This window comes from Emydura macquarii, unplaced genomic scaffold, assembly GCF_026122565.2.
Source record: "Emydura macquarii macquarii isolate MOO-44397 ecotype Brisbane River unplaced genomic scaffold, CSIRO-AGI_Emac_v2 contig_2205, whole genome shotgun sequence".
In the NCBI taxonomy this organism is placed as follows: Eukaryota; Metazoa; Chordata; order Testudines; family Chelidae; genus Emydura; species Emydura macquarii.
In genome coordinates this window covers 8,200,415-8,222,376 of record NW_027132342.1, presented here as the reverse complement: position 1 = coordinate 8,222,376, position 21,962 = coordinate 8,200,415, and the positions used below count along the sequence as shown (strand labels likewise).

The window sequence follows — 21,962 nt, the reverse complement described above, 5'->3', positions numbered from 1 at the left end:
GGCAAAACTCCCAGGCCTAGATTCACAATAGTATTTAGGCATCTAAACCTCAGACTTCATCTGGCCTTAGACACCTAGGAGTTTAGGCTCCATTGTGATTCATAAAACTCCACTGAACCCTGTAGGTGCCAAGTGAGCTTAGGCTCCTGTTTTTGCACTAAACATTTCCTAGATACCTAAGTTTCTGCCTCTGAACATGGGCACTGTTGCCTTCCTGTAGGTGTCCAGGCACCTATGGCCCAAAGCAAGTCGCAAACAAGGGAAAATAGATATTTGGTCGCCTGTGTTGCACATAGGGCCCGATCGGGTAGGCGGCCTCTTTGGCTTAGTGACCTCTATAATGCACTTCAAGAACTACAAAAGTGTGAAATACATTCTTCCTTCATCACTTACGCAACCGGATTAAGGAAAGTCTTCTAGACAGTTTACTGAAGTGCTATATTTTGTACACATCAGTAACGTGGCTAAGATTTTCAAAGCTGCAGAAAACAGCTGGGGGCAGGGAAGGAGTAGGCGTTCCCTCATAACATTTAGCCCACTGGTCAGAGTACTCACCTGGGATGTAGGAGACCCCTGCTCCTAGTCCCGCTGCCATTTGAGGGGGAGTCATTGGCAAGAGAGAGCAGAAGCATGTGAATGGCTCTGTAGCCTGATAGTTAGAGCACTCACACAGGATGTAGGAGACCAGGGATCCAGTCCCTCTGCTCCAATGACTCTATTTATCTACAGTGCCACAGCTTCAATACGAGAGATTGAGGGGAGCCAAACATCAGACTATCCCATAGGTCAGTGAGGGCATGCACCAGAGAGGTGGCAGATCCCTGTTCAAAACCCTTCTCCCCCTCAGGTACAAGGGGACTTTAACTAGGGGTCTCTTACATCCCAGGTGAGTACCCTAACCACTGGGCTAAAAGTTTGGAGGGAGGTCCTGCCTGCCCCACCCCCCAGCTTCTTGCAAAAACAGCAGAGGTGCCTAACTCCAAAGAGGGGTTCCTGGTTGAGAATTGCAAGCAGAGCAAGGCACCTCCCTGCAGTCTGAACTTAGGTGCCTGTCTCAGTGAGGGGGTGGGATTTAGCACACATCCTTCTGGTCAGCATCTTCCATTGGCTAATTTCGGCAGCTCCTCACTTTGCATGCTGACTTTTGTGAATCTCATTCTAAACACTTGGTCTACCTTGAAAACAAAAAAAACACCCATGGCACCAAGTCTCAGAGTCCAGCTCAGCTGAGTTGAGCTCACCCTGAGGAACTAAAATTAGGGTACAAATAGCTATTTCTGCTGGGGCTGGAGCCCGGGCTCTGAGGGTATGTCTACACTGCCGAGTGAAGTTGACTTACTTAAAGTCAACTTTCACCCATCGATTTTTAGAAGACGCAGCAGCGTGTACACACCACGCTGTTTGCGCAGTTCTCATGCGTCCACACTCACCATGCTTATTTCGACTTTCAAAGCAGTGCAATGTGGGTAGCTATCCCACAGTGGCTGTTGGGACGAATGTCATTGTCCCATGATGCAACGCTGCTTCCTCCTCCCTTCTTCCCCCAAACAACCAGGAAAAGTATTTTTGCACCGGTTTTTTTACTCTCTGTTCTCACCATTGCTGCGGAGACATGGAGCCAGCTCAACTCTGCACTATTATTGTGAGCGTCACAAATACATCGTAGCTTATCATTGAGTATTTTCGAAGTAGGGCAAGAAGCCGAAGCACAGGCAACTTCGATGCCACCGAAGCTGCCCTGCTACAAGCCATCGAGCAGAACAATTCCCAATTGCTGCAGGCTGTAATGTGTCATCTGCAGTCCATGGAGTGCTGGTTCTGGTCCCGGGAAACAAGCAGAGACTGGAGGGACCCCATCGTTATGTAGCTGTGGGATGATGACCAGTGGCTGCAAAACTTTCGTATGCGAAAGGCAACTTTCCTCAAACTGTGCTCAGAGCTGGCCCCATCCCTGAAGCACATGAATACTCGCTTGAGACAAGCTCTGACGGTGGAGAAGAGAGTCACCATCGCTCTCTGGAAGCTGGCAACCCCCAACTATAACCACTCGATTGGTAATCAATTTGGAGTCGGTAAATCTACAGTGGGCATAGCCATGATTCAAGTATGCAGGGCCATCAACAGACTTCTGCAGTGAAGGATAGTGACTTTGGGAAATGTGCAGGACATAGTGGACGGGTTTGCCACAATGGGGTTCCCAAATTGCAGGGGGGGGGGCATTGATGGGATGCACATCCCTATCTTAGTGCCTGCCCACCTAGCAACCGAGTACATAAACCGCAAGGGGTACTTTTCAATAGTCCTGCAGGGCCTTGTGGATCACCAGGGTCATTTCACCAACATCTTTGTGGGGTGGTCTGGGAAGATGCATGACGTGCACATATTTTGTAATTGGGGGCTGTTCTCTAAAATGCAGGTGGGCACTTTTTTCCCCTGACCAAAAAATTCACATCGGGGGTGTGGAAATGCCCATAGTGATCCTGGGGGATCCTGCTTACCCCTTGCTCCCTTGGCTAATAAAGCTGTACACCAGGCACCTTGACAGTGACAAGGAGTGTTTTAATAACAGGTTAAGCAGTTGTAGAATGGTTGTAGAATGTGCCTTTGGGCATTTAAAGGCCAGATGGAGGAGTCTCCTCACTAGGCTGGACATGAGTGAAAAGAACCTCCCTTCTGTGATATCTGCTTGCTGTGTTCTTCGTAATGTGTGTGAAGCAAAGGGTGAGAGATTCCCCCAGGGTTGGGCTGTGGAGGCAGAAAGACTGGCTGCCAAATATGAGCAGCCAGATGCCAGCAGTACGTGAGAGCTAACCGCAGAGTACTTTGCATTAGGGAAGCTTTGAAAACCAGGTTCTGCAATGAGATGCAGGACTGATTTCTGTTCCTGTATGTTGTTTACCTTTGCTGAATATCCCCCCGCATTCGATATCTGTACCCTCCAAATCCCTCCAGAACAAGATATGATTTAATAAAGAAATGTGTTGAAATGATGCAAACTTTTATTTATGAACATTCAAGTCATGGGGGAAGAGGGCGAGTGTTCATTCACTGTCTCAACGGGTAGGATGGTAGCTTGCTGGCCAGCGTGTCCGCCGCTGCTTTCTGCTCACCTCCACCAGGGTGGAGGCGAGCACTTACTGAAGCCTGGCCAATCTCCTCCAAGACCTCTTGGGGGTGGGGTAGGGGCAGGGCAGCAAAGCCCTCGGTTGAGGAGCATTATGGAGGGGCTGCAGCGGGACTCTGTCCGGCCTCCGCTCCTCCTGAAGCTCCACAAGCCGCCGGAGCATGTCTGCCTGGTCACGCATGGTTTGCAGCATCTTCTGCGTGATACTGCGATCATGCTCCTGCATTTCTCGGCGACTCCCCCTGTCCATGTCCATATTCTAGGACAAGGTCAGCTGCCACATTCTGAGCTCTGTCTCTGCAGCCACAGATGTGTTCATGAGCTTGCCAAACATGTTTTTCTTTTCCCTTCCCTCTTTCTAATCTGCGATAGTCTTTCCACAGCATTTCTTGAGGGTTGGGCCAAGGCCGAGGTGGCTACAGAAGGAAAAAAAATTCACAAGGTAGCCATTGTTAGCAAAGTGAAGAAAATGGTATAACTACAACAGTGTAGACAATATTCCTCATGCAGTGCACAGGGCAAACACAGACCCTCATTCCATTCCTAACATCCCAGAAGGGTCGGCTCGCTGCGCCCTTACAGAGATGGTAAGCCAGGGGATCTGCGGACAGCGCGGGGGGGGAGGGGGCGTATAGTCTCGGCTTAAACCAAATAAAAGTAATCAAAGTGACTTGGTAGGACACTTCAATGGGGAATACAAAAGGTACAGGGCATCTGCTGTATAGCTCAGGTATTTTAAACATGCACCATCTTCCCTAGGTGACCATAAGCGATATCAGTCTCCTGAAGGTCACGCACAAGGAAAGGGAAGATTTGCTGCACGCAGCGGGGTACCAGCTGTGTTCTGCCATGATGCAGGTTCCCTTGATTGCAGCGTGGTGCAGCAAAGTATCCTACTGTGGAGGGAGGAACAATGCAGCCCTCCCCAGAAAACTTTTGCAAAGGATAACAGATTACCTACATGAAAGCTTCCGTGAGATATCAACTGATGATTATCGGAGCATATCTCATCACAAACTGTTCCCTGGGTAGCCCCCCAGTACAGTCACCTAAACGCCGGAAATCCCTTTCCTGCCCCACCCCCCACCCCAGAGTAAAAGGACAGAACTGCTAAGAAGAAAAAAAACTCACCAGATGTGCCTTCTCCGGGATCATTAGTGCTGTCCTGTGTGCAGCTGGACTGCTCTGGGGTCAGGAATATGTCCTGAGTTCTGGGAGAACGGACACCCCGCTCTGCTGCACCCTGCTCTCCTCAGTCTCCTCCTCATCATTGTCCATGGACTGTGACCTAGCGGAAGTATCGATGCTGCAGGGGGGCAGCGTGGTGGGATTGCCACTGAGAATTGCATGCACCTCATCGTAGAAGCGGCATGTCTTTGGGGAGGAGCCAGAATGGCTGTTAGCTTCCCTGGCTTTTTGACATGACTGACGTAACTCCTTGACCTTCACGCGGCACTGCTGTGCATCCCTCGTGTCCATTCTCCAGCACGTCTTGGGATATCTTGCCAGGAATGTCCAGATTCCTTTTGCTGGCTCTGAGCTGAGCCATAACGGACTCCTCGCCCCACAGCCCGATGAGATCTAAGACCTCTGGTCGACTCCATGCTGGAGCGCATTTGGGCTTTGCAGTAGCCATGCGGAGTCCAGCGACAAAACTCTCTCCACACTGGCAGCACAGGAAACAAAAATTCAAATGTTCCCAGGGCTTGAGGGGTTGGGACATTTCCAGATAGCGTGACCACAGTACAGCACAGTGCGAATGCCCAGAGCGGTCACAAGGGGGCATTGCGGGATACCTCCCGGAGGCCAATAAAGTCGATTTAAGTGAAGTTGTGTCTACACTGACACTAAATCGAACCAATAAATTTGAATTAGGTGCTACATCACTTGCAGAGTGGTCTTAAAGTTGACTTTTGCTGCGACTTAAGTCGACTTAACTGTAGTGCCAGTGTAGACGCAGGTGTTCGGAGATCGACGTAAGTGACTTTACGTCGACCTCCGTTGCCAGTGTAGACCAGGCCTGAGACTCACCTCCCTCACTGGAATGCCTACACTGAAATTTTTAATGCCATACAGTAAGCCTGGCTCACACTCGCTGTCCATTGGGGTTTTATTTTTTCCAGGTTAACATACCCTTATGCGAATCTCTCTCCACGTTCATGGGCTAGGGAGCCTGGGCGCTGAACTGAAGCTTTGTGAATTGCCCTGATTCTTGTGAATTTCTAGGCGCCTAAAAGTTAGGTGCCATGACGCTCAGTGTCACAATGCCTAACTCCTTTTGTGCATCCAGGTCCCAGAGACTTTAACAGGGCCAGGATTTCTCCAGCAGTATCGCTCTCAAATCGTGCCTCAGAATTACAGTGCTCAGTCACACAGTCCTCCCTCAGTCAAAACTCTTCTTGAAATCAAAGGGCCAGATTCTTATCTATTACAATGCTGTAAACCCAGAGTAACTTTCATATTAGTGGGCTTTTGATTCAGGAAGGACTTCAGCTAAGCTCATGTGACCTGATCCTGCCAAGTGCTGAGCAACTGTTAAGGACGCTCAGCATCTCAAGGAGTTGCTTAGGACCTTGCAGGATCAAACTCATTGGGCTGATTGCTGCAAAATATGGGGCAGCCTTGGCAGATCGGGAGCACTTTCAACTCTGACTGAAGTTAATGGGAGCTGAGGGTTCTCAGCACTTTGCAGAATTAGACCCACAGTGCACAAAAGACCAAGTATAAGGTATCCAGTTAGGGCTTCTTTGGTCACAAGCAATTTCAGTGAATAGCTTTCTAAAACTATCAAGAGAATCTTTGGAAATGAAAAGCACCCTTTAAAAAAAAGAAAAAGAAAAAATGACAGCTAAAGCAAGATGCAGCAAAAAAACCTTGCTAGTTTAGAATAGTCTGAATACTCTAAAAATGCTTCTGAAAGCATGATTATTCTGTGCATTTCATAATTGACACAGGGAGTGCTAATAAGGAAATGCAGGTTTAGGTCTTCTGAAATCTTGAGTTATAGCAAAATACAGTATTGTAGGAAAAAATGGTGCTTTAAAATTTAATATAAATTATGTGCCTCCAGCACATTGATTTTTTTTTTAATTTGCAAATGCTGTTAAAAATAGTTTTAAGTGCATTTAAATACTGATGTGCATTTTTCATTCTCTTTGCCCTTCAATCAATAGAAAGTGCAAGTCAGTCTTTTACTTAGACACACACAATAGGTGAGGTAGTATCTTTTCTTGGACCAGCTTTTGTAGGTGGAAGGAACAAGTTTTTGAGCTTCACAGAACTCTTCTTCAGGTCCTGAAGCTCATGAAGCTTGAAAGTTTGTCTTTTCCACCAACAGAAGTTGGTCCAATAAAAAATATTAATTCACCTACCTTGTCCCAGGGTATGAGAGAGATCAACACAGCTACAACAACACTGCAAAGATATCTCTTATTGTAAGTCTGAGGATAGGACAAGAAGCAATGGGCTTAAATTGTAGCCAGGGTGGTTTAGGTTGGACATTAGGAAAAACTTCATAATTGTCAGGGGAGTTAAACGCTGGAATAAATTGCCTAAGGAGGTTGTGGAATATCCATCACTGGAGACTTTTAAGAGCGGGTTGGACAAACACCTGTCAGGGATGGTCTAGATAATGCTTGGTCCTGCCATGTGTGCAGGGTACAGGACTAGATGACCCACAAGGTTCCTTCCAGTCTGATTCCCATAACAAAGAGGTGGGACAAGCTCTCCACAAGAAACTCAATTTACTAAAATGAGGTCTACACAGGAAAAAGTTTAGGAATCTAGAATAAATAGTAATAACTATTTTTAAACCTATGGTTGCGGCGTATGTAATGATAGCAACAGCAGCATGGCTAATTGTTTTGACCGAAGGCAATTGTAGCTTTGACTGGTGTCTGAGGGGATTGAACATGGATATACCCAAAACTGGAAGCCTTCAAATGTCTCAAAAGTCCTCTGTTGTCTACACATTTGGAAGGGGAAACAAAACAAATCCCTTTTAAAATGACGTTACGAGCTGGGTTAAAAAAATTGCAACTTTACAAAAGAATGCTATGTTTATTTTCAAATGCTGTAAAAAGCCTCATATAAATCTTTATAATGCTTCTAGGTAACTTTCCAACCACAACTAATGCAACAGTCCAGAAAAAAAATATAGCAGTTGCCATTTAGACTCAGAGAATGAGCTTTTGTATTATGAACAACATTAAAAGGATAAAGTACAGTATGTTACAGTGCTTGTAATTACCCCCATGTTGTATCCAGCGACTTAGGATTTTAATAATGGACCTATAAAAATAAAATTTACCTAACTCCTCAGCAAGGCAAATTAACAGTGCAAATGCAGTCTCAACAATATTCAATTTTGAATGCTGGCAACATTATTTTCTATTTTTAACCCCCTTTCTCACACACAACAATCCCCTTGACCATCATTTACTGCCTTTACCTCAGTTCATTAACCCATGCCGATCAGAGATGGACCCACATCCAAAAGTTCCAACTGTATTTCCATTCAAATTTCCTCCTCAGTTTGGGGGATGTTCAAATCCAGGATTCTGGTGCAGGCTCACCTCTATGCAACTGATGATTTAACAGTTTCTCCGGCTGGAATAGGTTAACTGCCCAGAAAAACCTTTTATGAATTGTATACCCTGTTCCACATTTAACAGAAGTTAACGAAACATACTTATGGAAATCAAAACTTCACACGGTTGCAATCATCAAGCCATTTCAGGATCTTTGGTACACTCTGAGAAGAAGAAAGAAAATGGCACAATGACAAACACTGCCCAAAGAAAAAAAGATTCATCCAAAGAAAAAACTAACAAGCAAAAACAATATATTGCTCTTCCTTGTTTGTGGAAAGCCAGTGCAGATAAACCTTCTGTTGTCTTTAGCTCATTACAGTGTCACAGTTTTGCCTTTAAAAAACATTCCCACTACCATTCTAAAAGCAGTATTCTAAGATTTTCTTTAATTTGACTTGCTGATTAGATTAAAATAATACCATATTTTCAGAAAATAAAGAAATTCAACTTATCACAATAGAGATTATTATGCTAAATATACTGCAGTAAGTCTCCTTAACAGCATAACTCCTATGTGAACATTGATTTGATTAACCATCTGCAGTTTTATATGCAAATTATCTTTAGTGTTATGACTAGGAGGGTGTAGCTTTTTCCTTGGTGATAAACCAATTAATATGTACAGACGAGTCAGTATAGTAGTTAGCTTTAAGTTAAATGTCTATAATCAGTTTTTCTGAGTGTTTGCTATTTCCATGAAATCTCCTTAATAAATTATCTTCCTATATCTTGGCAAGTTCAATCACACAGGGCACATTTTTTATAAAGAATGGTTACTTACTCTACAGTAAATGTGGTTCTTCAAGATATGTTGCCCACATGGATTCCATTTTTGGTGTGCATGTACCCAATGAGTGAGAGATTAGATTCCTTTGCATAGCAGTGTCTGTTGAGACTGCATCTGCGCCCTGGATGTTCTGCATGGCTCGCAAACCGAGGGCATAAAGGCCAGCGTAGGCCCAACCATCCCTGAGGGAAGGAGGTCAGGCTGTGGAATACATCTAGACAACACATCTTGAAGAACCACACTTACAGTAAGGCAAGTAACTTTGTTTAAGTGATTGTCCACATGCATTCCACTTTTGGTGACACACAAGCAGTGACCTCACAATAAAGAGCTCTACTTGCACTCTGTTTAAACAATGGTTGCAGGGCAGCTCTGCCAAGGTGGACATCCTACTAAGGAGTGGTACTGGGTGAAAGCATGGATTGAAGTCCAGATAGCTGCCCTACATATCTAAAAAGAGGGAATGCCGCTTAGAGAAGCTGCAGAGGCTGCTGCGGGCCTGATGAATGGGCTTTGATCTGCAGAGGTGGAGCAACAGATGTTGATTAATAAGGTTAAATATAGGGTAAAACTGATAGTAGGTACTCTCACTGCAGAGGAGGAGGAGGAGTATCTTTCTTCCATTGGTGGAGCTACCTTTTCAGGTGTTTTGGGGAGCTCTGAAATATCTTCCACTGGTACCAAGACTAGGAGCTTCTTCAAGAAAGAGAGCAATGGTGACTCTGGTTGTTTGACTACTGTTAAATTGCTCTGTATTCCTTCAATACTGAGAAAGTCTGCACTAGAAGGCTCTCCTCCACATCAGTTGTTAGAGTATTGGGTACCATAAATGATAGTGCCATGTGCTTTGATACCAATGTGCTAGTACTATTAGCAGTATAGATAGAATCCTCAAATGGTACCATGGTTATTTGGTGACCAGCTGATGCCAAGGCATGAGCAGGACCTGATCTGGGCCTTGAACTGCTTCCTGGCTAAGAAGCATGAGCTGGAACAGATATATGGTGGGATTTCTGCTTCAATTTACCGGATCCCCGGGCAAAAAACCTATGTCTGGGTCACCTTGAGAAAGGTGCTCTTTCTTACCTGTTTTCTCCAAAGATGGGGCAGAGAAGGGCTTAGATGTTTTTCCTGACTCAGACAAAGAGTAGGTCTTTCCTGAGGAACAGTGAGCCTTGGATCGCAGGGTAGACCTGAGCTCTCCAGAGCACTCACAGAGATAGTCTAATCTGGTTCAGCAGTCTTATCTCCCTTAGGGTCAGAGGAAGCTCTCATGGAGTGTTCCAAGAGGAAAAGTTTAAGGTGGGATTCCTTCACTTTTTGTGTCTTCTTATAAAAAGGGTGACCTATGGAACACTTATCTGGAATATGTGCTTTAGCAAGGCAGAAAAGGCACTTAGAGCCTCCACCATTAATAAGAATATCTGCCTCACAGGAGGGCCAGGATTCGAATCCTGGAGTCTTGGATTCAACCCTCCTGTAGGAGCTCCAGTACCTACTAGATAGAATTAGAAATTACACAGTTCACAGAAAAAGCTGACACTGCAGGGGTTCTGCCCATGATAGAAAGATAGTACGAAGGATGTGGGGGATGGTTGGGTGCACTCCACCCTTTATGCCCTCAGGTGGGGGCCATAGGGATGCAGGCATGTGACCCAGTGTACATGACAATTAAAAAGAATACAATGTCATATGCATGGGGTGTATGTACACCAGAAGAGGAATCCATGTGGATGAATCACTCGGAGACCTTTACAAATATGGTTAATGGTTTTTATACTGTATATCTAAAATCCACCAGGTCAGCAGTAAAATAATGGTGCGGCAACATTACCTAGCATGATTAGCCCATGTTGCTTTTTAAAATTATGTTTTTCTCCTGGGTGGATTAGATGGTTTACAGTATAAACAAAGCCACAGTACACAGAGGCATAATTAACCTTTATACACACATAGGCAGTGCAGTTACAAAGGGATGTATGTTCCTTTTATTCCAGTACCTTTGTATAATAAAGTTAAAAAAAATATTCAAATATTAAAAAAAAAAAAAAAAAAAAAAAAAAAAAGCCAGCTGGCACTGCCAACTAATTCCTGTAGTAGTCGTAGAAATCCTAATCCTGTAGAATTTCCTCGTGAAGTCGATGCGCACCAGAGTCAGTTTATTGATATCTATGCCAAGCAGGCCTGGTGATGCAGCTACCTGAGTTTTTTTGTTTCTAATTTTGTGTTGTTTTGTTTCACAACTTCCCAGCTTTCATGTAGGAAGGGATAGAGCCACGCTGTGTAAGCCCTTCAAACCTCTTGTAGGTATAATTGAGGAAAACCCAGTCTTTGGATTTGTAGTCAGGTTCTGTGGTGTTTGGCACTAGAATGTAGAAACCAAAAAGAAATAATTTAAAATAATTAGTATTGCTAATAAGAGAAGGCTCCACACACTGTCAGACAAACAATCCTGAAGTTGGTTCTCTCTAGCATCACGAAGACTGCAGGTGAAATCCTGGTTCTAGTGAAGTCGATGGAAGTTTTGAACATTAACTTCAAAAGGACCAGGATGTCACCCTGCATCTTTGAGGAAGAAATTCCCTTTATATTGCCTTCTATAATAAGATCCTGATCCGCAACTGTGACCACAATTAAAATAATAATTAAAAAATCCAACAACTTTTAGGTGCTCTCTCACACACACGCACGTACATCCCAGTATCCCTCCTGGAACAGCAGCAAAAATCAGACCTGTCCCAACAGGACTGTACCACTCTACTTTTTGCCTTCTTTTCTTGAATTTCTTTTCTACTTAGTGCTTTTGTGGGGGTTTTTACAGCATTTAGGAGAGCTAGAAACATTTTACTTTATGAACATCTAATATTATTCCAGTGCTGAATATAGAATTGTCTTACAGCAATCTTGTAAAATAATTATTCAGATTAATATTCCTATAGTTCTAGGCCAAAATTTTCAGACCTGGTGCTGAAAGTTAAGTGCTTAAGTTCATATGTAGGCATCTGAAGAATAAGAAACATTTTCTGTGGTGCTGTGTCTCATAAATGCCTATTAAAGTCAATGAGAGTAATGGATCCTCAGAACTTCTGAAAAGAATTCCATGTAATATAATTAGCTGCCTAAATATAGACTTAGGTACCTAACTGTAGGCACTCAGGTTTGACAATTCTTGCCTTCAAGAAAGAGGAAAACCAACTTGCCATTATATATGAGCCATTTCAGAGTTACAGGAAAACAATTAAGGTTTTGGGGAAGTGGGATGAGCTAGCAGAATAGTAAAGACTATTTGACACCAAGGTACACAAGTGTCTTGCTCAAAGCACATAAATAGTATCGTTGAAGTCAGGGGGAGTTGAAGAAACCCACCCTGCAGATTCAGGTCTTATACAGTTAAGGATCTCTGGCTACATCCTGACCTAACTTTTTTATAAGTGCCCACCTGACTTCCAATGAGACATCGGTTCCTAAATCACTTAAGTGTCTAACAGTGGTTCTCAAACTGTGGGGCATGCCTGGTTACAGGGGTGTGGAGGAATGTTTAGGGGGTGTGCGATGGGGCCAGGGCCAGCCCTCATCGGGGATGGGGGAGGGAGCATCATGCTTCTAGCCCCACTCTGCCTCCAGCCACAGCTCCACTCCGCCCCATTCCACCCCCAGCTTCTCTCTGCTCTTATTCCCTCTCCGCCCCCAGACCAGCTCCGACCCCAGCTGCAGTTCCACTCCGCCCCCTGTTCCACCTCCATCCCCTCTCCACTCCCCAACCAGCTCCGCCTCTAACTCCAGCTCCTCCCCCATCTGCAATTCTGCCCCCAGCTCTGCCTTCAGCCCAAGTGCTGCTGCTGAGGAAGCCTTGGCTGTGCAGACTTGGAGGAGGGGCCTGGACAGATTCCATTACTGGTAAGCGGGGGCACAACTGAAAAAGTTTGAATATCCCCGGTCTAACAGTCCTTACTACATCATTAAGATGCTTTTGAAATTGTGCCCACAAAGAACATAACATTTGCTTCTGGCTTCAATTTCAAGGTTACCAAACATCTGAAACCAATTAGTGCAATACATTTTACCAAAAATGTGGTGGTATTGTCTGTAAGGTGAAATTCTATGTTGTTTTCTGTAACATGCATCCCTTTCCCCCTAGATTAAATCAATATTAAAAGCTATCTTTTCACACTCCCCGAGAAAGAGGATTACGGAAGGGGCAGTTCATAGATTTACATTTTTAATTTAAATACAATTCACTAATGAAGTTTCCAGATGATCCAACTACTTCAGACCTGCACTGTATTTGATTAAGATACTGGAAAAATGAATATAATTGAAATAATAATCTAGGGTTATATTTTGGTACATGTTACAAAAAGATTGCAGTTTACAAGGTCTCACCTGGCTGTAAAATATCAGATTCTGGAAATTCATCAAAATTGGAAGTGTCATCAATACTTTTGATTTCTATAGGGATTGCAGCTGGCCTCTCCCTACACAGAAACAAAATGAGCATCAGAGCATAGAATAGTAAGAAAAGCTTCATTATGTTTTAATTTTGCTGTTTTACACGACAGAATGACAACATGCCCATCATGTTGACAAAAGGGGAAGATCCTCGGCTGGTATAAAATGTTATAGTTCCACTGACTTCAGCTGAGTTAGGACGATTTACACAAGTTAAGGATCTGCCCCCAAAATGCCTCACTTGTTCCTGATTTGATATAATGGGAAACTAGCAGTCCCTTTAAGTTAGTTTATATTTAAACAATTCTAGTGGACTGAAATGTATTATGTCCTCCAAAGTTTGGCTTTCACTTGGGAAAATTTGTCTCCCATTTGTTAAGAATGGGTTCCAAATTAATCTGCCACATAGATATCTGCATGATCCACTTTTTACCAAAATTTGCTATCACACATTGATATCACAGTGCCAGTCTACCCATTCAGTCAAGTACCTACTGGGGGTAGGCTGGGTCATTAAACATGTGGCTCTATGAACTCTGGAATTGCTCTGAATATCATCTGGTTGCCGTTCCTGCTGCTGACACTAGTTTACCAGTGTGCTTCCTCATCATCTCATGCAGAACGGGCGGATTCAGACCATTAATCTAGCAGAGCAGCAACACAGTAACAGGTACTTGTAAAAGTAAGATTTGTTTACAAAAAAGCTTGCTTTAAGATTACCCAAAAAATCCCATTCAAAATCTAAGGAGGGCGCGTGGGAAAGACAGGAAATAGAAGAGTAAGGGCGTAAGGGCAGGGACAAGAGAGGCATTCCATTTCCCCACTCCTCTGTCCATCTTCTTGTAATGACTATTCCTTCAGGAACCAACCCAAACCACACCACTGGGGGACACTGGGAGGAAGGAAACACTCTGTTGCCAAATCCAGGAATGACAAATGTATTATTGCTCTTGCTGTCCACTGGTTCCCACCACACTGAAAAGAATTATGAGGCCCTCTGCATCAGAGAGACAGCATAAGAGCAAGTGAGCTGTAGGATTGGGTGGGGGTGACCACCAAGCCCATAGGAAAAATATGGGCTTTCACAATATTTCTAAGACACAGGTTTATCCTAGTTCCTTAAAGGACAGTAGTAGTAGCAGCAGTCCCTACTGGCCATCCTTTGAGTGCCACTGATGTCAGTGCAGAGAAGGGCTACTAGGATGATCCGTGTAATCGAAAACCTGCCTTATGAGAGGAGACTCAAAGAGCTTGGCTTGTTTAGCTTAACCAAAAGAAGGCTGAGGGGAGATATGATTGCTCTCTATAAATACATCAGAGGGATAAATATGAGGGAGGGGGAAGAATTATTTAAGTTCAGCAACAATGTGAACACAAGGACTAATGGATATAAACTGGCCATCAGGAAGTTTATACTTGAAATTAGACACAGGTTTCTAACCATCAGAGGAGTGAAGTTCTGGAACAGCCTTTCAATGGGAGCAGTGGGGGCAAAAAACCTAGCTGGCTTCAAAACTGAGCTTGATAAATGTATGGAGGAGATGGAATGATGGGACAGTCTAGTTTGGCAATTGACTGATCTTTGACTACTCGTGGTAGATATACCAATGGCCTCTGATAGCACATTTGATGGGGTGGGTTCTGAGGTATTACAGAGAATTCTTTCTTGGGTATCTGGCTGGTGAGTCTTGCCCACATGCTCAGGGTTTAACTGATCATTTAACTCTCATATTTGGGGGTGGGAAGGAATTTCCCCCAGGGCAGATTGGCAAAGGCTTTGCGGGTTTTTCACCTTCCTCTGTGGCATGGGGCAAAGCTCACTTGCTGGTGGATTCTCTATACCTTAATGTCTTTAAACCATGACTTGAGGACTTAAACCTCTAACTTATGACTTAATTATTACAGGAGTGGGTGGGTGAGGTTCTGTGGCCTGCGTTGTGCAGGTCAGACTAGATGATCATATTGGTCCCTTGACCTTTGAGTCTATGAGTTTTAAAAGAGATTTCCGTGTTTCACTCATAGTTGCAGCCTTCTCTCCTTTTCATTCTCTTTCTTCTTGTGATTTCGCTATATGATTTTTTATCTGCTATTTTTATTTGCTGGGTTTTTTAAATTTTCATTTTTTTCACCTCAAATTTTCATTTTTTCCTCCTTTTGGTCCTCTACTCACCAGAAGGCAACATGCTACTTGGGCGTGACCATTGGCTGCTCTCTGAGGATGGGCCACAAGTTATACCCTCAGCCTGTTATGGGCAGCTGTGGAAGCAGAGGGAGAGATGGGTGGCTCACTGCAGCTATGGGTGCAAGTCAGGAATCACGCTGCTTTATTGACACCACTGCTTTCTGTCCTGCGTCACTGCAGTGCAGACTAGTCTGGATTCCCTCTAGGTTGGGAATGCTGCATAAAAAAACTGATCAGAGCTATGAATGTCAGTTTCCTGCTCTAAAAACAAGGTTGGACTTGCTTGTTTTTCCAACAACTACACTTGACAATAAAAAGTTAATTAAGAAAAGTTATTCCTGCCTTTACAGCATATGAAATTATTGCAACCAAGATTTCTATCCAATATATACAGCACATGCATATACCTGATATGTCCCCAGTCAACTCCTTCAAAAAATGGATGATCCTTTATTTCCTCAACTCCATTACTACCAATTCTATTTTCGGAATCAATACAAAATCTGAGGGGGGAAAAAGAAAAAGAGACTGTTACAATCAATGCAGAAAGAAGCATATAAAATAAACCACTGTACTATCCTGTAGCAGAAATTTGATCAAGTCCTTTAAAATTATTTAATCTTTGTATTGTTCAACATCCCATTACACCTAGAAAAATCACAAATAAAATGTTGTCAGGCCCATTATGAAGGCACCATGCTACAATGGTAATATGTCATGTTTCCCCTCCATTCCCAGGCTTTGGTGAACAAGTTGCTGCCAGAGCTGGTTATTATTCCAAACCAGTAGTAGGAAGACATTCTCTTTCCTAGAATTTCCAGTTTTTCTATATGGTCTGGCCCAAAAGAGAGAGCTTGATTTTAAAGCATCCATTTTTGCTAGGTACTCTCTCTGTTTGATCAACCTCCAAAACCTTCTTATCTCCCCACATTAGACAGCAGCATATTCCAGCAGACAAGAAGTCACTGCTGCTCTGTGATTCAGCCTTCTGGGACTGCTAGTTAAGCCAACAGACAATTGGACAACCAAGTGCATCCGTCTTGTCAAGCATCTATAATAGAGAAAACAACAAGGCCCTTTCAAAGGGCTCAGTTCTTTTAGGTGCAGAGCCACCCATTGACCTAATGGGAGTTGAGTCCACTCGCAACTTGCAGATTGGGCTGTCATAGTTTGCTGCGTGACAGCATGCTGCCCTCCCATAAATCCCTTTGCTGGCTGACATGCTACTTTTGTATCAACTAATGTTTGTGTCTGAAAATTGATTTGTTTAACTAGATTCCACTTCTGCTCTCAAGCAATCATCAGTTCCGTACTGAAAGCATTAGACAATCTGTGCTCAGAAGCAATTGTTGTCTAGCGGAAAAAAGATGACCTCGCTCCCCCCCCCATTTCAGTATTTCAGGCAATAGAATTACAGGAGTGTGTGTTCGGCAGTTGCTAACATATGCAGAGCAACTGATTTATAAGCATCAATATGGGTAACTAGCTATGCCTAAATGATCACAACATCCAGATTCATGAAACACTTTGCCTTCCAAATCAGTACCTTCACAGAAACAAATCTCCTTCTTGCTAGCGCAAAGCAAGTTCTGACATGCATTTCAGTAATGTGACAAGTCAGTCAGGTTATAAATTGACTAAATCATACTCCCACAAGATATAATATTCTTAGCTTACATCTCAATGGCACTTACTGAGGTATGAAATTATTCCCTACCTTGGAAAATATCAAAGCACCCTGCTGCAAAAAAACCAAAAAACCAAAGAAAAATAATTTCTAATCTGATCTTTGACACCAAATCCCTACTGGTCAATCAATGTAAGCAAGGAGCAAACACCACCACCACCAAAATGGCTTTTGGAAAATGTGATTTTATTCATACAGCCTAACAATCTCTATGAACTCTGACTGCCTAAGTCAAACTCCATTATATCTGGTGTGTTGTTTTGTTTTGCTCTGAATAGATGTGCTTTACATGCCGGTTGCTGTAAAGCTTTTCTAGTTCCCCAACTGATAACTGAAAATTTGATTTTTCAAACATTCTTTTTATTTCAGATCTGTTCTCTTTGCTGCTGGAGACACACACCAAGAGGTTTGCAGCTGCATTATTTCTATTCCCTCATGAGAAGCATTCAGAAAAGAATTTGAAACAAATTATTGTGAGGTAAAATTGAAAAACTGAAAAATTTACCAAGAATGGATGAAGTGGATAGAAGAGAGGGTAAAGTGAGAGAAGTACCTGGACAGGGTCCTTTGACTTCTCTTTCAACCTAAAACTTTCTCTGTGTCTAAAATTAAAAGTTGCTTTGATTTTCCACTTGATTGAATAATTTATCCCAGATAACTGTGGACCACTGTTGTTAATTTTTGTCACAAAAGACTGCTCTGAAAGTTGCATTCTTTCAAAGGATGCTGTAATATAGACTAATGCAGTCCATGCATCTAATGCTTTACAAGACCAAGTATTGCCCAGTAAAACCTATTCACTTATCACTGTTCTTTTCCTTCATCCTCATGATTCTCCCTTTGTTCCTCCTCTCTCCCCATCTCTTGTATTCTTTCAGGGCCCAATCCTGATACAGACAAAACTTCCATTGAATGGGGGTTCTGTCAGGCTCAGGACAGCAGGATCAAGTCTTTAATACATATATATTAGGGTAGTTCAGGACTTCCCCCGCTTATACAGCCTACTCTTGCTCCCACCTACTTCAGTGGAAGCTTTTCATTATCTTCAGTGGTAGCAGAATCTAGCCCAATGAGCTATTCAGATCTACACAGCTGTTCCTGAAAGCTTTGTCCCAGGAAATGGTGGATTGACCAAGTGGAATCAGTTTGGCGAGATGGGGAGAAGGCGATGAATTCAGCACCTTTCCACCATGCATAAATGAGTTTCTCCACATACTGCAAAATTAACACAATGGAATAGGATAATGTCTATGGGTCTGAATGACCACAAGAGTTTTAGTTACTAACCTTAGAATTAAGTCCTTTGCTTTCTCTGAAATGGGCACCTCTGGAGGAAACACCAAAGTTTCTTTCCAGTTCATAACTTTCCTATAAGTTTCTTGTGGCGTTTCAGAACAGAAAGGTGGATACCCTATATAAATGGACAAAAGCTTAATGAGGCTTTCCAACATTAGAAAATGTACCTATGTTCAGGCTGACATAAAACAAAGCAATTTTGCTACCTTTCCCTCAATGTCAACTAAAACATTTCTCTCCTTGAAAATTACAATACTTCTTTGGAATTGTAAAATTAAAGGTTAAGAGGACTGAATTTGTAACAATTTTTAACAGTGAGTGTGATCAACCACTGGACCAAACTGCTAAGGGAAGTGGTGCATTCTCCACCTCTTAAGGTCTTCAAATTAAGAGTGGGATGCCTTTCTGGAACATGTACTTAGTTGAACACAAATGGTTGGGCTCAATAAAAAAAAGTAAGTAGATGAAATTCTAAGGCCTGTGTTATACATGAGGTCAGACTAGATCACCTAATGGTCCTTTCAGACCCTAAAATCTATGAATGATTCTGGGGATTGGTAATAACATACCTATTAACATTTCATACATAATCACTCCCAAAGACCACCAGTCACACAACTTGTTGTACCCAGTCTGCATGAATACTTCTGGAGCAATATAATCTGGGGTCCCAACAGTAGAGTATGCCTGAGGGAAAAAAAAAGTAGGGGTGAGGTGGGCTCTTTATATGGGTTATACACTCACCATTTTAAAGTTGTCTGAAAAACTTACTGGAATTTATATATAAAGCAAAGTACTGATATTTAGTGGGAAAAGGATACGTAATTTGATAAGTCACACTACCTAAAACCCAAAAGACACTGTTCATTTAGATACACAAGCACAGAACCAAAGATAGCACCTAACTTTGAAGTTATCACCCTCCATAGAACATACAGACTGAAATATCATGATTTCTTAGATCACATTTCTTTATACATTTTAGCTTACTGTATTACTGGTCTATTACATGAGATGCTGGGAAAAAAATGTACATTCAACATCTGACTCCCCTGAAACACTAACAAACTCTTCTGTATATAGGCTTGTCTGCACTGCAGAATTAACTCAGGCTCTTATTCAGGTTCCCCCCCCCCACCCCAAGACAGCTCACATTCACACACACACTTTATATCGGGGCTCATTGGCCTATTCTGGGGTACAGGTTAAGCTAGAGCTGGTCAGGAATTTCCTGACAGATGGGAATTTTGAATTTCACTCATCTCTACTTAATTAGCCCAAATGCTAATTACACTCAGGCTGGTAACCTGCCTACTGTGCAGCGAAGAACTGGGGTAAATCACTCAGCTGCTGATAGTTCTCCAATGCCTTCCCACAATTCCTCGTGTGCCCAGAAAGATTGACAGGTTCCCCCGCAATTCTCTAGGAAACAGAGAATCACAGAGCATCTCATCTTATTGCAGTGCAAAGAACCCTAGGATGGCATCTCAGAAGTCCTAGTGTCTCACATGAGCAAATGCGGTGCCAGAGTTGACTCAGTCTAGTGGACGTGCTCAAATCTGGCTTTACAGTTTGGCTGCTCGCACCCAAAGCAGGGCCCATCCAAGTGCTCGCACCTATCTGCCAATCACCCAAGTTAACTGTGCAGTGAAGACATAACTTATAAGGTTATAAAACACACAAGTAAACCAGCTTACCTGCAAAGGTACATTTTTATCAAGTCAAGAAATGTCCAAGTTAAGGTTCAGAAAGCAATGTTTACTTGGCTGTATTACACACATGCCGTATTATTATTGTTTTCTATTTATACATTGTTATTAATCTTTTCAAATACAAGAAAGACATACTTTTATTATTATTTTTGCTGATTTCATAGATTACTGTTTGTGGCTTATAAAGCACACAATCAACTTTCCAAACTTATCAATGTGGTTGAGATATCTTTGCTGTTGGACTGTTTTTGAATTTCCTCACTTAGGTTTTGATCAGACAAACACTTGCTGTTAGCTTTAATTCTGTGTATTATGATAGCTCTTAGAGGATCCAACTGAGAGGAAGGCCCCACTGTGCTAGGTAATATACAAACATATAGTAAAAGGCAATCCCTGCCCTGAAGAGTCTGCAGTCTAAATAACAATACAAACAAAAGGTGGGAGGGGGAAAACAAAAGCAGAAAGAAGTGAATTGAGTTGACCAAGGTCACACAGCAGGTCCTGTGGCAAAGCCAGGAATAAGTGCACCAAGTGGCAGATCTGTGTAAGTTTCCATGGCGCCATGCTATGAATGTTTATACCAACTGAAGATCCGCCCCCAGATCTTGTGACTGACAATGTGATGCCCTAATCAGTAAACCACATTGACTCTTGACTTCAGTGGGACTAGTCACACTTAACGTTAAGTTCATTTACGTTTGTGTGCTCAGGGCCTTTGAGATCTTAAGGCAGCAACTTGGACATTAATGCAGATTTTTTTAATTTGTCTCACATTTGTCTGTACAAAGAGGTACTGCAAAACGTTCCTTAGAGACCACTTCTGAAGAGACTTCCTGTCACAAGCAACTACTTGCAGAGGCCACTGCTCCCTGGGGTGGAAACTTTGTAAGAGGTGGCCTCTCTTCAAAGCAACCACTTTTGCTAACTCCAATGAGTGGTCACTCTTGGCATGTTTTACTGTATGTGCAGACAATTTTATTCTAAAAGTATTAAATAGGTTCCACTGTAAAGTGACTCACCAACTGTCGTCTGTTCTTCTTCCACGTTTCTGCTTTTCTCTTTGAATTCATATTCTGAAATGCTTAAAATAGCATTATTAGGCATTAAAATAATTTGTGAAAGAGTACAAAAAAGAAGAAAAAAATCAGCCTTATTGATGTCATTTTTACAGATTAGTCTTTTTGTATATTTAAAATACTATATTCCAGAATATTTTTTTTGTAGAATTGGAGAGGGAAAAGGGAGGTTATGTTAAACAATTCTAAGCTGCCAGGGTGGGGAACGTTTAAACTGCAACAGTAACAATAATAATATCTGATAAACCATCCAAGGATTTCTTTAACTAGTTGAAGCTCAACACCTTTATGAGGGCCCTGGTAATGTATGTACACTGATCGCTCCTTCCACCAATAAAATACAGCCACCTCGGACATGGAACATGGCAGCCATTGCACAGCAAAGCTGGAAGTGAATAACAAGGAATCCGAATTAAACCGCAGGGGGAATTTAGATCAGTAGAATGTAATTACCTATCACTGAAATGTGATCATGGCAAACAGATTGACACTCTTACCATTATGAAAAGTTCCATGAGATCATTACTGATGCCAACTGTTCGGGACATAGGTTTCACATTTTGTCTGAAAACCTATTTCCAGCAGCACTGGGTCCTCTAACATTATGGGGAATGGATTCAATTCAGACTCAGAGGGAAAAGTGCCACCTATGGAATCCGCAACACCATCTCCTTCCTGTAATTCCTAGTTGTTCTGTGGACTGTTCTCCCATTGAAAAAACTCAGGCCAACCCAATCTTGCTTATGCTGTGAAACCTAACAAGCTTAAAATTACAGTGTGGCATGGCTGCAGTCCAAAGCCATTTAATACTTCAACTAGAACACCTTATACTTACAGAAGTCACTCGGTGGATTGTGTGTAAGGTTCCTGTAGAATTCAGTTCGGTGAGCTTTCTTCAAACCTGTGCACAGTCCAAAATCAGATAGCTTCACATGACCCTACGGAATCAGAGAACAAAAAAATATTATTGGGAAAGTTGAGTGTTAGAGGGAGCAATGTGTTTTCATAATGTTACCTGCTTACTTCAGAAATGTGTTAACTGCAGATTTGTGCAGGA

General features: G+C 42.7%; 1 protein-coding gene across 3 annotated transcripts in view; it reads right to left on the bottom strand.

Moving 5' to 3' along the window:
- Positions 1–7,163: 7,163 nt before the first annotated feature.
- The window catches only part of STK38L (serine/threonine kinase 38 like), a 63,594-nt gene continuing 48,795 nt past the window's right edge, over positions 7,164–21,962 (bottom strand). For all 3 annotated transcript variants that reach the window (XM_067559285.1, XM_067559284.1, XM_067559283.1), the window contains 7 exons: positions 21,741–21,843; positions 20,849–20,910; positions 18,687–18,804; positions 18,109–18,232; positions 15,542–15,637; positions 12,887–12,978; positions 7,164–10,868 (listed from right to left, as the gene is read on the bottom strand). In XM_067559285.1, coding sequence (XP_067415386.1) covers positions 10,741–10,868; positions 12,887–12,978; positions 15,542–15,637; positions 18,109–18,232; positions 18,687–18,804; positions 20,849–20,910; positions 21,741–21,843 — 723 coding nt within the window. In that variant the 3' untranslated portion in view covers positions 7,164–10,740. The remainder of the gene's footprint in view (positions 10,869–12,886; positions 12,979–15,541; positions 15,638–18,108; positions 18,233–18,686; positions 18,805–20,848; positions 20,911–21,740; positions 21,844–21,962) is intronic.